General features: G+C 37.3%; 1 protein-coding gene across 8 annotated transcripts in view; it reads left to right on the forward strand.

The window, feature by feature from the left end:
- ELF2 (E74 like ETS transcription factor 2) overlaps positions 1 to 16197 on the forward strand; it is a 102868-nt gene that overhangs the window by 35997 nt on the left and 50674 nt on the right. For 6 of the 8 annotated variants that reach the window (XM_047751704.1, XM_047751707.1, XM_047751706.1 and 3 more), the window contains one exon: positions 7690 to 7855. The exons of the other annotated variants lie outside the window; for them this stretch is intronic. In XM_047751704.1, coding sequence (XP_047607660.1) covers positions 7690 to 7855 — 166 coding nt within the window. The remainder of the gene's footprint in view (positions 1 to 7689; positions 7856 to 16197) is intronic. 8 annotated transcript variants of the gene reach the window in all.

Genomic DNA, 16197 nt, shown 5'->3' on the forward strand with positions numbered 1-16197 from the left:
GCCTGGGAACCTCCATGTGCTGCGGGTGTGGCCCTAAAAAGGACACAAAGATAATAAATAAATAAAATAACCTAGTGGATGTGTAAGTTTCTACTATGTTATCATAAAACAAAGACTCTCCATTCTCTTCTTTTCCATCCTCCTCCTTCAATAAAAATTGCTAATTCCTCTACACAGTTCAGAGAATTATCTGCATATCTATATGCAGTTGTCGCTGGCTCCTGCTGTTTGACAGAAAAAAGCTAAGAAGTTACTCACCTTCATATATTATCAAATGTCAAATTTATGAATACATGTTGAAATTTATTGAGCTTTATCATTTAAAAAATTTGTATAAGGAATGACAACTTTTATATATTTATTTATTTTCTTCTGTGGTCGCACCATTGGCATATGGAAATTCCTGGGCGAGGGATCTAATCCGAGCTGGAGCTGCAGTGTCAGGGACCTATGTCACAATGTAAGCAATGCCAAATCTTTAACCCACTGCACTGGGCCAGGATCTAACTGGTGCCTCCCAGAGACAATGCTGGATCCTTAACCCACTGCACCACGGCAGGAACTCCTATCATTCTTTGAACCAAGCTACAAATACTTAAATGCCAGTTTAGTTTATATGAAGTACATGTTCTTGAGGATATGAAAATTGACTTGATATAAAAATGGACTCTTGTTCTCAATCATTTTACTATCTTGTCAAGGAGTTGGATATGAAAACTGGTTATTATAATACAGGATAGTGCATAGTGGTAATAATAGGCAAACAATTTGTTCTAGCAGTACTTGGTATGGAAAAATTGATTCCAAATAGGGGATTACAGAAGACTCCCTGGATCTGTGCCATGAATGTATGAAAAGGAATTGGACAGGTAATGGAAGGTAGTTTCAGGCTGCAGAATGAGCGTGAGCAAAAAAAAAAAAATCATGGATGCTTTCACTTTTGGGAATTAGGAACAAAGCAAGTAATCAAACAGCTGTGTGAAGTAATGAAGGAAATAAGGCTATGAAGGTGATATATTAGTTTATTGGTGCTGCCGTAACAAAGTACCATCAACTGAGTGGCTTAAAGAGAAGATAGTAACTTCTGTTTGAAAGTAAAGTTTTGAAATCAAGGTTTGGCAGAGTTAGTTCTTTTTGAGGGCCGTGAGGGAGAATCTCTTCTATGCCTCTCTCCAGCTTTTGGAAGCTTCATGTGTTCTTTGGCATACATGTACACGATTTTTCTCCTTGTGTCTTGTGTCTTTAAATTGTCTTCCCCTCTGTATGTATCTCTCTGTGTCCAAATCCCCTCCCCTTTTTTTCTCTTTACAGCTGCACCTGTAGCATATGAAAGTTCCTGGACTAGGTGTTGAGTCAGAGCAGCAGCCACAGGTCACAGCCACAGCAGCAATTGATTTTGAGCTGCATTTGCAACCTCTGCATTTGCGGCAGCTCAAGACAACGCCTGATCCTTAACCCACTGAGTGAGGCCAAGCACTGAACGGGCATCCTCACAGACACCATAGCAGGTTCTTAACTTGCTGAGCCAAAGCAGGAACTCTTGGGTTGTTTTTTTTCATTGTTGAGTTGTATGAGTTGTTTGTATATTTGGAGATTAAGCCCTTGTTGGTTACATTGTTGGCAACTCTTTTCTCTCATTCCGTAGGTTGTCTTTTTATTTTATTTTTTTAATGGTTTCCTTTGCTGTGCAGAAGCTTGTAAGTTTGATTAGGTCCCATTTGTTATTCTTGTTTTTATTTCTGTTGCTTTGGGAGACTGACCTAAGAAAGCATTTGTACAGTTCATGTCCGAGAATGTTTTGCCTATGTTCTTTTACAGGAGTTTTATGGTGTCATATCTTATGTTTAATCCATTTTGAGTTTTGTTTTTGTGCATGGTGTGAAGGTGTGTTCTAGTTTAATTGATTTATATGCAGCTATCCAGTTTTCACAGCACCACTTGCTCTAAGAGACTGTCTTTTTCCCATTTTATATTCTTGCCTCCTTTGTCAAAGATTAATTGACCCTAGATGTCTGGGTTTATTTCTGGGCTCTATTCTGTTCCATTGATCCGTATATCTGTTTTTGTACCAGTACCACACTGTTTTGATTATTGTAGCTTTGTAATATTGTCTAAAATCTGGGAGAGACACACCAGATCCCCAACCCACTGAGTGAAGTCAGGAATCGAACCCATGTCCTCATGGATCCTAGTTGGGTTCGTTACCACTGAGCCATGATGGGAACTCCCTGGACTTTTTTTTTTTTTGCTTTTCAGGGCCACACCTGTGCCATATGGAGGTTCCCAAGCTAGGGGTCTAACCGGCCACAGCCATAGCAACACGGGACCCAAGCCGAGTCTGCAACCTACACCACAGTTCAAGGCAATGCCATATCCTTAACCCACGGAGTGAGGCCAAGGATCAAACCCGCAACCTCATGACTCCTAGTCAGATTGGTTTCTACTGCACCACAATGGGAACTCCATCCCTGAAATTTTTTAATTAAAAAAAATTTTTTGCTTTTTTTTTAATAGATAGCGGCAAAGAACCATAGAAATATTAAAACAAGATAAAACCTGACTAAGATATGAGAGAGAAGAGTTGGGTCCAGGATCCTAGTTGATGGGGAAAAGAATATAGATAGAGGAATTGGCCCTGTAGAGAATTCTAGTCCTCAAGTATTTCATAGTTTAGAAAATTTATTTCCTACAGGTAGGGTAGGGGTGGGAAGTTTACAATAAAAAATAATTGCAGATTAATGTTACTGTTAAAAATACTATTAGATTTTAGAAGAATAAAGTAAGTTATAAATCCCTTGGACTGTACATAAATAAAGTATTCATTGCTTGGGTCAATACTAGTTCAAATGCTGCTTATGATGTTGTTTTTCAGAGTTTCTAATAAGTGGAGACCATCAGTCTTTTCCTATCCCATGCTTCTCATTAACAGCTATTGTATAGGTAGGTGGTACTGCCTGTAGTCTGTGATTATAGAGCTGATCAGGAAGCAGGAAGATTCAACTGTCATTATATCCGATTTGTGGGAAAGAAATTTTTTTAATGTTAAAAAGTTCAACTCATTTTTTTGCCTTATGCAGAGTAGGAAATTCAGTGTTAATATTCAATATGTACTTTGTTTTTTAAAATTCACTCTTTATTTAAGTAAATAATTAAAAAATTTTATAAATTATTTAAAAGTTTTCGTGAAAAGTGTATAAAATATGTTCAACTTAAGAATAACAAAGAGGGTGTTCCTGTCATGGCTCAGTGATTAATGAATCCGACTAGGAACCATGAGGTTATGGGTTCAATCCCTGGCCTTGCTCAGTGGGTTAAGGATCTGGCATTGCCGTGAGCTGTGGTGTAGGTTGCAGATGTGGCTCAGATCCCACGTTGCTGTGGCTCTGGTGTAGGCCAGCGGCTACAGCTCTGATTAGGCCCCTAGCCTGGGAACCTCCATGTGCTGTGGGAGTGGCCTAAGAAATGGCGAAAAGGCAAAAAGGAAAAAAAAAAAAAAAGAATAACAAAGAGGAGTTACCTCGATGGCTCAGCAGTTAGTGAACCTGACTAGCATCCATGAGGACAGGGGTTCGATTCGTGGCCTCAATCAGTGGGCCAAGGATTTGGCATTGCTGTGAGCTGTGGTGTAGGCTGAATACTTGCGGCTTGGATCCTGTGTTGCTGTGGCTCTGACATAAGCAAGCAGCTACAGAACCAATTCAACCCCTAGCCTGGGAACCTCCATGTGCTGAGGGTGCGGCCCTAAAAAGACAAAAGATGACCGAAAAAAAAAAAAAAGAATAACAAAAAGAGAACATACTATCTATCACTTGTGTTTAAAATATAAATTATTGGAATTCCCATCGTGGCTCAGTGGTTAACGAATATGACTAGGAACCATGAGGTTGCAGGTTCGATCCCTGCCCTTGCTCAGTGGGTTAAGGATCTGGCGTTGCTGTGAGCTGTGGTGTAGGTCACAGACACGGCTCAGATCCCGAGTTGCCATGGCTCTGGCCTAGGCCAGCGGCAATAGCTCTGATTGGACCCCTAGCCTGGGGACCTCCATATGCTGTGGGTGCGGCCCTAGAAAAGACAGAAAGACAAAAAATAAAATTAAATTAAAAAAATAGAAATTATTAGTATTTTGGAATACTAAGTGTGCCTCAGAGCCCCATGCCTGTCCCCAGAGGTGCCATTATCCTCACTTAATGTTATCATTCTTTCACTTTTTGTTTGTTTTTTTTATTATAGTTGATTTACAGTGTTCTCTCAATTTCTTCTGTATAGCCAAGTGACCCATTTATACATATATATACATTCTTTTTCTCATCTTCTATCATGTTCTATCACAAGTGATTAGATATAGTGCTCTGTGCTCTACGGCAGGATCTCATTGCTTATCAACTCCAAATGCAGCAGTTTGCATTTATTAAACCCAAACTCCCAGTCCTTCCTACTCCCTCTCCCTTGGCAACCACAAGTCTGTTCTCCATGAGTTTGTTTCTTTTCTGAGATAGGTTCATTTGTGCCGTAAATTAGATTCCAGATATAAGTGATATCATATGGTATTTGTCTTTCTCTTTCTGACTTTGTAGAAGAGTCTCTAGTTCCATCCATGTTGCTGCAGAGGGCATTATTTCTTTTTTGTGGCTGAGTAGTAGTTCATTTTGTGTATGCACCACATTTTCTTAATCTGTTCATCTGTCAATGGACTTTTAGGTTGTTTCCATGTCTTAGCTATTGTGAATAGTGCTGCAGTGAACATAGGGGTGCATATATCTTTTTTTTGTTTGTTTTTTTGCCATTTCTTGGGCCGCTCCCATGGCACATGGAGGTTCCCAGCCTAGGGGTTGAATCGGAGCTGTAGCCACCGGCCTACTCCAGAGCCACAGCAGCGCGGGATCCGAGCCGCGTCTGCCACCACCACAGCTCACAGCAACGCCAGATCCTTAACCCACTGAGCAAGGCCAGGGATCGAACCTGCAACCTCATGGTTCCTAGTCATATTCGTTAACCACTGAGCCACGACAGGAACTCCGCATGTATCTTTTTGAATGCAAGTTTTTTTTACAGATATATGCCCAGGACTGGGATTGCTTTATATTTATCTTTTTGAGGTACTTCCACACTGTTTTCCACAGTGGTTGTACCAATTAACATTCCTACCAACAGTGTAGGAGAGTTCCCTTTTCTCCATACTCTCTCTAGAATTTGTTCTTTGTAGACTTATTAACGATGGCCTTTTTGACTGGTGTGAGGTCGTACTTCATTGTAGTTTTCATTTGTATTTCTCTAATAATTAGTGATGTTGAGCATTTTTTCATGTTGGCCATCTGTATGTCTTCTTTAGAGAAATGTCTGTTTATGTCTTCTGCCCATTTTTCAACTGGGTTGTTGGTTTTTTAGCTGTTGAGTTATATGAGTTGTTTGTCCTTTATTTTTCTTTATAGTTTTATTGTCTGTGGATATATCCTAAACAACCTATTGTTTATTTTGAAAAAATGAATAGTGTACCAAGCCAAGTGACTTAGTAAGGGGCAGCGTTACAATAGTTAGATGAAGGCTTCCAGGAAACAGCCTAACTAGTTCGGCATCAGGTTACTGAGCATCAAGAGTTTCTACTCAGGTAATCATTAAGCAGTGTAATGAGTTAAATTTGGAAACATAGAACCATCTTGCTTGGGTATCTGGCAGTACTACAGTATGCGCCCAGTTTTGTAGGTTTGTTCAACAGGTGTATGGTCACATGGAAAGTGTGCTGTTCTTTATTTTTGAGCTCTTTGTGGTCTTCTAACACTTAGGAGTAGATCAAAACAGAACATATCTGGGAGGTAAAAATGAGCTGATCCTGGTAGCAGGGCACAGTGGACTGAGTAGGTACATCAAGGTAAGCTGAGTATGAATAAATATCTGGAATAGGCTTATCTGGGCCTTCTGTCCTTAGGAACAACATCAGTGATTGGTTATCTTGATGATGATAGTTTATCATGCTGTCTCAGGAGTCACTCTGCTGCAATTGAATTCGTTGCCCTTTAAATCCAGAGCACAGCTGGCATCCTGGAATATTTCTTCACAGTCCAGTCCTCCTAAGGATTATTATTGTCTCTCTCACATGTTGGATCTTCTATAGTCTGTTTCTTAAGTTGTTGTCTTTATTAAAAGTTTACTCTTTTTTTGATGGAATACACTTTCCAGTTGATTCTTAAGAAGATTCATGGAAGGTAAATGCTTTGAGATCTATGTCTGAGAAAATATTCTACTTTCATAAGATGGTTTGGATGAAGAATTCTAGGATGGAAATAATTTTCCTTTGTAGTTCTGAAAAAATGGCTCCATTGTCATCTTCCTTCCAATATGACTGTTAAGAAGACTGAAATCTGAGTCCTGCTTCTTTGTATGTGACCCGTATTTTCTTTCAAGAATCTTATAGAATCTTCTTTTTTCCCAGTATTGTGGTATTTCACAATGGTCTGCCTCAGTGTAGGTCCGATCCTTAATTTGTCTGTACTAAATACTTGGTAGGTCCTTTCAAATGGGCAGCTCATATCCTTCAACTCTAGGAAAATTTCAGAAAATCTTTCATTTCCTTGTAGTCTTTTTCCCCTCTGTTTTTTTCCTGGAACTCCTGTTATTCAGATATTGGACTTTCTGGACTAGTGTTTTCTTTTCTCTCCTATGTCTTTTTTTTCTCTGGTTCCTGGAAGACTGCCTCAATTTTGTCCTTCATGCCCCTGTTTTTTTCATTTCAGCTATTATGTTTTTAATTTCTAAGACCTCTTTATTTTTAATGTTCTTTATTGTATTGTGTTCTGTTTTATGGATATACCTTCTCTTATCTCTGTGAAGAAAAATAATATATATGTGTATTATGTAAATAATATTTTTTGTATTAGAGGCTTTTCCTTGGATGGCTAGTATACTTGGATGTCTGCTCATGCTTAAAAGTGGAGGACTAAAAAGCTGATTGGGAACTCTGTTTTTGGTACAGTACTGATACTAGCAAATGTGCGTATGTGCCTCAAAGATGCTCTTGTTTTTCTCTCTCCAGAAAGTAACTCTCCAATCTTCTGCTGAGGTGGGGAAGGGCCGGTTGCCTAGCATCATGGAGGAGGGAGCAGGTCTAGGAATAAAAGTGCTTTTCAAACAACTTTAATGGAATCTTCCTTGTTTTAACCCCCCTCTTCTTTCTCCACCACCTGCTGCTCCTCTGTTACCAGAAGTAATTGGTATTGCCTTCTGTGGATCCTCTGGTGTAAAGTGTATTGTGTCTCATTTATTTTTTGCTGCCAGGCTATGATTTGGCTTTCCTGGGTCTGCTAAACCACTTAATAATATTCATCCATCCACCTTAAGTCTTTTAAGATTTTGTTGCTCTTATCTCCTCTCCTTTGTTGCTCTTATCTCTTGTTATGATTTTATGTCTGAAAGTCTTTTATTGCATTTTATGGGCTTTCATGAGAGAGTGAAATTATATGCATGTTTTTAATTTGCCCTGGTTATTTAAAATGTTTAATATATGTCTCACCTCTTGAGCCTTGAAAAGATTATTAAAGTTAGCTCTTTTCATCTCTTACTTTGATTTTCACATTCATATTTATAATACATGAAACTCATTTGGACTCCTTGAGACCATTTGAACTCGGGGATTTATAAGTAAATCCAGAATTTGTGAATAAAGAGGTTGATTGTGTTTTAAATTTGCTCTTGTAGGAAAGTGAAAAGGTTTCTGAATATCCAGCAGTGATTGTGGAGCCAGTTCCAAGTGCCAGATTAGAGCAGGGCTATGCAGCCCAGGTTCTGGTTTATGATGATGAGACTTATATGATGCAAGATGTGGCAGAAGAACAAGAAGTTGAGACCGAGAATGTGGAAACAGGTAGACGTCTCATAAAATGTTCATTATTTATAACTTTCTCATTTTGTAAGTGTCAACATTACTATTGCCGGATGATTCATATACTGAAAAACCTCTTTTTAATGCTATTTAGTTTAGCTTGGAAACCAGTGAAACATCTCTTATTCAAGAGATTTATATACGTACAGAGTTCTATATTAAAATTCTTTAAAGTTTAGCAGTTTCACATCATGGACCTTAAGGACAAAATTATAGTTGCATAATAATAAAACTATTTTTGTCACTTTTTTCTGGGAAATACCAACTAGTTGTTAATTATCTATAGAAGTCATTAAGCTAGTATAAGATTTTTTAATTCAAAGAATAAGTACAGTATTCTCATTCTGTAGTAGATTAGAGTTTCTTTTAACAAATATTGGTGGAGCAGTATGATTTCTTTTTTCCCAGGTCAAAAAGGTCTTTGTAGTAGTCTATCAGATTCCTCTTCCCTTTTTGTCTTCTTAGAAATCTTGGTGTTTTAGGAATTCCCGTTGTGGCTCAGTGGTTAGTGAATCCGACTAGGAACCAAGAGGTTGCAGGTTCGATCCATGGCCTTGCTCAGTGGGTTAAGGATCCAGCATTGCCGTGAGCTGTGATATAGCTTGCAGATGTGGCTCGGATCCCGAGTTGCTGTGGCTCTGGTGTAGGCCGGCGGCCATAGCTCCGATTCGACCCCTAGCCTGGGACCCTCCATGTGCCGAGGGAGCGGCCCTAGAAATGGCAAAAAGCCAAAAAAGGAATCTTGGTGTTTTAGTGTGTCTGTGTTGAGATACCTATGTTTGGGCATTGGTGTGTATAATTCTTGGGGGAAACTTTTCATTTTTGCTATTGATCATAAAGAAAAAAATTTTTTTTTTTTTTTTACCAGAAGGATTATAGTGACAATTTTGTAATAATAAACATTAACATTTATTTTTAACAGTTAATGGAAAAAAAGAATTCTTCTGCTTGGTTTATACTCCTAATAAAAATTATTAATACTTTATATAAATTTCTATAAATGTAACAAAGTCTCATGATTAAAAATTTTGCATATTTGGTGTCCTTCTGCTTGTTGAGGCCCAGTAGCACTCCCTAGGACTCCTAGCTTATTCTAGCTTAAATCTGTTCTTTCTCCAGTTGTATTTTTTGCTGAGCTGAGGGATTGGAAGCTACCTTGTTCTTTGGAGCAATGATGACAACAGTGCCAACAAACCCCATGAAAGGGGTAATCAATTCACTTTATCAAAACACGTAGCTAAACACTTCATAAAGTCTTCTTGACTGTTGTCTGGAGTGGTATTTGATTGACAGTGGATAATGCAATTGGCAGGAAGAACATATTTTTTTGAGAGTTTTGAGAGTTTTCCAGTCTAAGGCCAGAAGTTTAGTGGCAAAGATGAATTTTCTTCTTGAGGAAAAGAATAGGAGGAACAATTATAAAAGTACTATGCAGGATGATATTTTGAAGTTAGCTATGGTAACTGATTTTATTATAGGATCATAACTAAATAGAAAACTAATGGCACAAAAAAAGTATGATAGTTTAAGTTGAATGAAAAAAATAGAACATGGAGTTCCTGTCATGGCTTGGTGGAAACAAATCTGACTAATATTCATGAGGACGCAGGTTTGATCCCTGGCTGGCCTTACTCAGTAGATTAAGGATCCGGCTTGCCCTGAGCTGTGATGTAGGTTGCAGACTTGGCTCGGATCTGGCGTGGCTGTGGCTGTGGCATAGGCCAGCGACTACAGCTCCAATTTGACCCCTAGCCTGGGAACCTCCAGATGCCATGGGTGCGGCCCTAAAAAGCCAAAAAAAAAAAAGAAAGAAAAAATAGAACCTGATTGAAATTTCTGAAAAATGTTTTCATCAAAAAATAAATAAATAAATAAAGATAGAGTTCCTATTGTGGCTTAGTGGAAACGGACCCAGTTATTATCTATGAGGATGTGGGTTTGACCCCTGGCCCTGTTCAGTGGGTTAAAGGATCTGGTGTTGCCACCACCTGTGGTGTAGGTCTCAGATGTGGCTGGAATCTGGCTGTGGCTGTGGCATAGGCCAGCAGCTGTATATATGACAGTTGCCTAGCTTGGGAACTTTAATATGCTGCACCTACAGCCCGAAAAAAAAAAAAATAATAATGATAAAGAAGACTGTGATTTTGGTAGCAAATTGCAAACTTGGAAAAATGAAAACTGTAGTGCTAAACTGACACCAGTGGAAATTTACATTCACATTAAATGTCAAAGCATGTTGACCAAATCTTATTGGTTGAACAGTCGATGGTTAACAATTCATTGCATTAATCTGGCAAAAACAATTCCTGATAGGAAGTGAATATAATCTATTTAAGGGATTTTCTCTTCTTAGTTTTCTTGAACTCTTGGAGGGTGATAATATCATTTGCAGGACAGAGATGTGAGGGATTAGAATATGGAAAAAGAGGATATACAAAGTCTAGATAGAAGTACAGTTACTTTTGTGATATTTTAAAACTGGTTTTTGAATAGTTGAAAATATTTTTTAGATTTGTTTGTCTTCACTAAAAGGAAATGTTGGTAAATAACTTACATTATTCTAAAATAGTCTAAAAAGTACCCATGAAGTTCATTTTACATTTTATTTTTAATTCCGTTCTGGCACACGGATTTAAAGAAAAAATCTATGCTTGCTTTATTACTTCTAAAAATAAAGAATAGTACGGTGTAACTATACTTGTCTCTCTTTACAGAATGACACTGTAAGATGTAGCATTCAGATATAACTCTTTTAAAGGCAATGCCAAATTCAGACTGAAGACTACTGTCTCATACACCTATAATCAAAACAATTTAATACACTCACATTTATTCATCAATAAGACATGCAGAACTTGGAGACTACAATATACTGATTAAGATATTATGGCTCATAGTAATTTAGGAATAATTGTCAATATATATAGATGAGTTTAGAATCAGTTAATCTGAGCTTAATTTTTTTTTTTACTTAAAGAATAAAATGCCATTTTTAAATGAGTTGAAATCTGAATAATAAATTTTCATTTTCCTGATGTCTGGCACATACATAGATGAATAAAGTTTGTTATGACCTGTTGTAATGCATGTTTCCTTGTAGGTAGTAGAATAGGATCTTGTTGTGATACAAATTTTTGTCTTGAATCCCAGATATATGTAGATTTTAGAGAAGATGTCTTGGAAGTAAAGGAAAGGAATATTTGTAAGATGGCTACAAGGTTTCTGTTTGGTGAATTGGTGTGAATGAGATCTATGTAGAATAAAATTTTGTTTTGTACATATAGGAAACATTTCCTAGAATGCTCTTATATTATGATTTAGATTATATTAGTCTTAAAAATTTTCATAATTATATTTATTAATCTGTTATGTCCACTCTCTGCATGTTTTCATTGAAGTTTTTCTTCTTTTATTCCTATATACCTATACATATATGTCCATGCCAGAAACAATATTCATGGCAGGAGTACTAAGACCATATAATGATGTACATTTAGCTATCTTCATTATTTTATGTATAAAATGATTTCTTATTTTACTAGTGGTACGTATAGGCCATTTTCCTTCACTGTTTTTATAGACTAAATGTCTGCATTTTCCTCACAGAGCTTGTGTGTAGTAGTACTCCTCTCTTGGAGTTCTCTGGTGGTGCAGTGGGTTAGAGATCTGGTATTGTCTCTGCTGGGTCACTGCTGTGGCTTAGGTCACTGCTATAGCATGAGTTCAGTCCCTGGCCCAGGAACTTCCACATGCTGTGGGTGTGGTCAAAGAAAAGTAAAAAAATAGTAATCCTCTCTTAAATTACACAGGAAAAACCAACTGTATTTGAAACTTTAAAAGTAAACATATTCGCTAAGTCTATAAATCTTTTTGATGATAACTGAAGTTTAATAATCATAAAGAGACTTTGATGAGTAGTGATGAAAGATGGCTGAAGGGTGGTCTCACTCTGACACACCAAAATACCTTTGCCAGTGGCTACAGATGCTGCCAGTTCTGGGGGCCTCTGGACAGACTGATAACGGTGAGTTGGGGAGTGGAGAAGAGTCTCTTGGATTCCCTACTGAGATGTGGAAATTCAGTTTTTATGTTCACTCTTTTTTAAAAAAAGTATATATACACATAGAGAATACATAAGTTTTAAAAGGTTATTATAGATTACCATGTAAAAAGTAACATGTTTTATATCAATGCAATCAATAATAGATAAGTTTTGCGAGAAATATTTTGAGACTTGGGTTGAGAAGTTTGAGCTGTTTAGAGTGTGCTTCTTCATTTTGTACCTTAACGTACAGTATTTGTCCTTATAACCTTCTGCTTTAATTTATGAGAGTGTATCAATAAACACTTTGCATTTGTTATGTGCAGGGGCACTATGTTTAACATATTTTTTCCTTCCAAGGAGGCAATAATTTATGTCATAATCAAAATATAAAGCAGTATAGAATCATTTGAGCACTATTTACAGATACAAAGAAATTTTCAGAAGAGACAAGTTCAATTACAGGATTAGGGATTATTTTAGAGAAAGTAAAGAAGGAGGACAAATGGTAGGATTTGGGTGGGCAGAAAGCAGGTAGGCAAAAGGCATGTAGACTGAGGGAAATATAATTACCAAATGGGTGGCATGTAGAAATTCAAGGCATATTTAGAAGATACTGAGTAAATAAGACATTAACAGGAGGTTCCGTTAAGAACTTGTCATTAGATTGTGGTTTGAACGCAAATTGGTAATTAGGCATGTAAGAAGCAGAAAGATTTGGAAGGTTTTGGGTAGAAAGTACTAGATGATTAGTATCTCAGTAGATAGAAGATTGATCGTAAGGGAAAAGATGAAGCAGAAAGACTAGCTGTTGTAATATGCATCAGGGGTGGCTTGAGGACTATTGAAACAGGTAGAAGCAATAGGAACAGAAAGGGCTTATATGGTTCTACTATGTAAGATCTCATAAGATTTGATATGACAGATTGGGGGAGGAACATACTTGAAGTATTACTCAATTTTTTGACCCTAATAATGGCCATAGTATCATGTAGAGTTTTGAGGGAGCCAAGACTGTTTGGTTATAAACATGGTGATTTTGATTAGAAGCAAAACATGTAAGGGGAAATATTTAGGTATTTAAAGGTGTACAAATGTATGGTCAATATCCTATCACAAAAGAGAGGGCATATACAAATTAGGATAATGTAAGGAATGTTTTAATAAATGGCTTGTTATAAATAAGCGAGCAGGTATGGGGTGACCACAGCGATAGGGTGGTACTCCAGAGCTAGCAGTAGCAGAGCTGTTTCTATCCTTTGGCCCCAGAGCCAAACAGAGGAGGAGTTACTGGAACCCAGAGGAAGAGAGCCCTGGAGAGAGGGTCAGCTTGGAAGAATCTGGGTGCTTTGGTCAAAGGCCATATGTGACTTGAGTGTAGTGCCACAGGAAGGGAACTAGGGAAGTCAGCCTCCAGGAGTGAGCAGAGTGAAGGGTAGAGGGTAGATCTGGAGGTGCAAATGGAATATTACTTAGTACAGCTGAGCTTAGTACAGAAAAGTCAAGGAGACCAGTTTGGGAATCATCCTCACTGAAGGCATGGAAATAAATGAAAACTCCAAGGAGAAAGGTATTGGAGAGATTTCTCCAAGGGGGAAAATATTTAAATTCTATATTTGCCTCGCTATGGTCAAGAACAAAGAACACAACTAAGAAATTAATCTTAGGGGATGTTTACATTTTGAGGAATGCAAAGAAGAGACAAAGAATAGTCAAATATTACAGAAAATGCTGGGGAACTATTACTGAATGTAATTTTTTAAAAATCTTTTTTTAAGCCTTTTGCGTAGTTCTCTTTAGTAGGAAAGGGAAGAATGCTGATTGGGTTAGTTAGTCCTGGTTTCATATTTCTGCTTTATCACTTACTTGGCAGTATTTAATCTTTTCAGAGACTCTCACTGGCATGAAATAGGAATTCAAGGTTGTGAGGATTATATAAAATAAAACTGTAAAGCACAGTGCTTATGTTGTAAGTGCTCCATAAGTGTTCCCTAATCTTAAGACCTTTTGTGCCTTCAGATATGGAGAAGTTCTTTTATACATTAAAACAGGACATTTGTTTACTTCTCTGTTGTATTTTTCTCTTTCACTTTGACTTTTTTATATAGACAAATGTTTATACATAAATTTTTGTATTTTAAATTATTATATAATATATAAAATATAAATATATAATATAAACATAAATTATTATATAATTTATAAATGTCTACTTTTCCCTCCTCATTCCTTCCTTAACTTACTGTGCTCTGGCATCTACATTTATCATTTTCCTGAGGCTCTTTGTTTATCAGATTTCAAATGTCACTCTGTCAAATTCATTGACCCTTGGAAGTAGAGCTTTCCTAATCTGACCTTCTTACCTATAGAAACAGAGTATTCTAGCTGTTTTCCTTATTGCCCCTTGCATGGCTGTGCTCTTTATGCTTCTGAGCTTTTGCTCACATACAGCTTTCTGTCAAGAATGTCTTCAAGTATTAACCGTTCTTTTAGGCCCGACTACATGAAACTGTACTTACTGCCTTTGCTGACCTTCTGTTAGACCATCTGGAAACTAGGCACTTGATTGTTTGCTTTCTTATACTGTTCTTGTGTGTATACTGCTTTGTTTTCAAAGTGAGCGTTTAAGCCCCTTGAAGACAGAGTCTGTATTTTTATTTTGTTGAGTGTAGTATGTAGTGTTTAACACATAGTTGTTAGGAAATATAGGCTGAAACAAATTGAGTTTTGACTTAGAATTGCAGTATAATATAATCAAGAACCACCTATCTAAAATCTTAAATATGTTTTCTTTTTTGTTTATTTGCTCAGTATTGAACCACCTTAGGGTTATTTAAAGTATAAAAACGTACTCATCCAAAAAACATAAATATGCTCATCCAAAATATTTCAAAGCCATGATGTCATACTTAGGTTAATTTTATCTTAAAATCATAATAATTTTTCATTATTCTTGCCTACACTTAAATTTGATTTTTTTTTCTTATAATAAAAGCAAGACATGCTTATTGAAAAAACTGGGGAGTATTGCAAAGAATAAACAAAGTGAAAAGCACCCATAAGCTTACCAGCAAGAGGACAGTAACTACCACTTTTCTAAATTTGCTGCTGGTCTTTTTAAATGTGCATTTTGAGCACAATTAACATCGTGTAATACAAGTAGACTTATTTATTAATCCTTGCTAAAAAACATTGGCTGAAAGGGATCTGGTAGCTTCCTACTTTTCTATTCTGATCATTGGGAGTAGGACTTTGGTTCTTAACCAGGTGTCAAAACCTAAGAAGTTGATCTTACTAGTTAATTATCAAGAAAACTGAGAAAACTTTTTTTTTCATAATCAACAAAATTGTGTTTAGAAATTAGTCGAAAAGATGATGAATGAGGAGTGTTTTCTCTGCAATGGCTCTGGTTGCTGCTGAGGTATGGGTTTGATCCCTGACCCAGCACAGTGAGTTAAGGATCTGGTGTTGCCACAGCTGTGGCATAGGTCACTGTTAGGAGCTATGGCTAGGAGCTATGACTTGGATTTGATCTCTGGCCCAGGGTCACTTCCATATGCCATGGTTGTGGCTGACAACAAAAATAGATGAATGATAAGAATTTTTACATGATTCAGCAAGAAAGTAGTAAAATGAAAATTTAGTTTTTTAAGATTCACTTTTAAAAAATAAAATCAGGTTTCTCTTGAAAAATAAGATAAGGAACCAGATTTCTTTCTTAAAGAATCTCAAGACTAGGGTTGACTTCATGATGAGTTATGGTAACTTTTGTATTTATTATACCATCAGAAATCCTCCCTGTGGCACAAAAGGACTCTTTTAATTAGAAAATATTGTTGCCACAGGGAGGTAGAAGATCGACATGAAAAACTGGGGATCTGAAAAGGAGCCCCTATCCTAGGATTACCTAAAGGTGAAACAGATTGAGCCAGAAGGAAGACAGTACTGGTAGGTTGGTCTTTAATGTATTAAGAATGTTTACAGGAGTTCCCGTCGTGGCACAGTGGTTGACGAATCTGACTAGGAACGATGAGGTTGCGGGTTCGGTCCCTGCCCTTGCTCAGTGGGTTAACGATCCAGCGTTGCCGTGAGCTGTGGTGTAGGTTGCAGACGCAGCTCGGATCCTGCGTTGCTGTGGCTCTGGCGTAGGCTAGTGGCTACAGCTCTGATTCGACCCCTAGCCTGGGAACTTCCATATGCCTCGGGAGCGGCCCTAGAAAAGGCAAAAAAAAAAAAAAAGAATGTTTACAGTTTTACATTTAGTTACAGTTATTTCCTCTAT

This window comes from Phacochoerus africanus, chromosome 10 (assembly GCF_016906955.1).
Source record: "Phacochoerus africanus isolate WHEZ1 chromosome 10, ROS_Pafr_v1, whole genome shotgun sequence".
Lineage (NCBI taxonomy): Eukaryota > Metazoa > Chordata > Mammalia > Artiodactyla > Suidae > Phacochoerus > Phacochoerus africanus.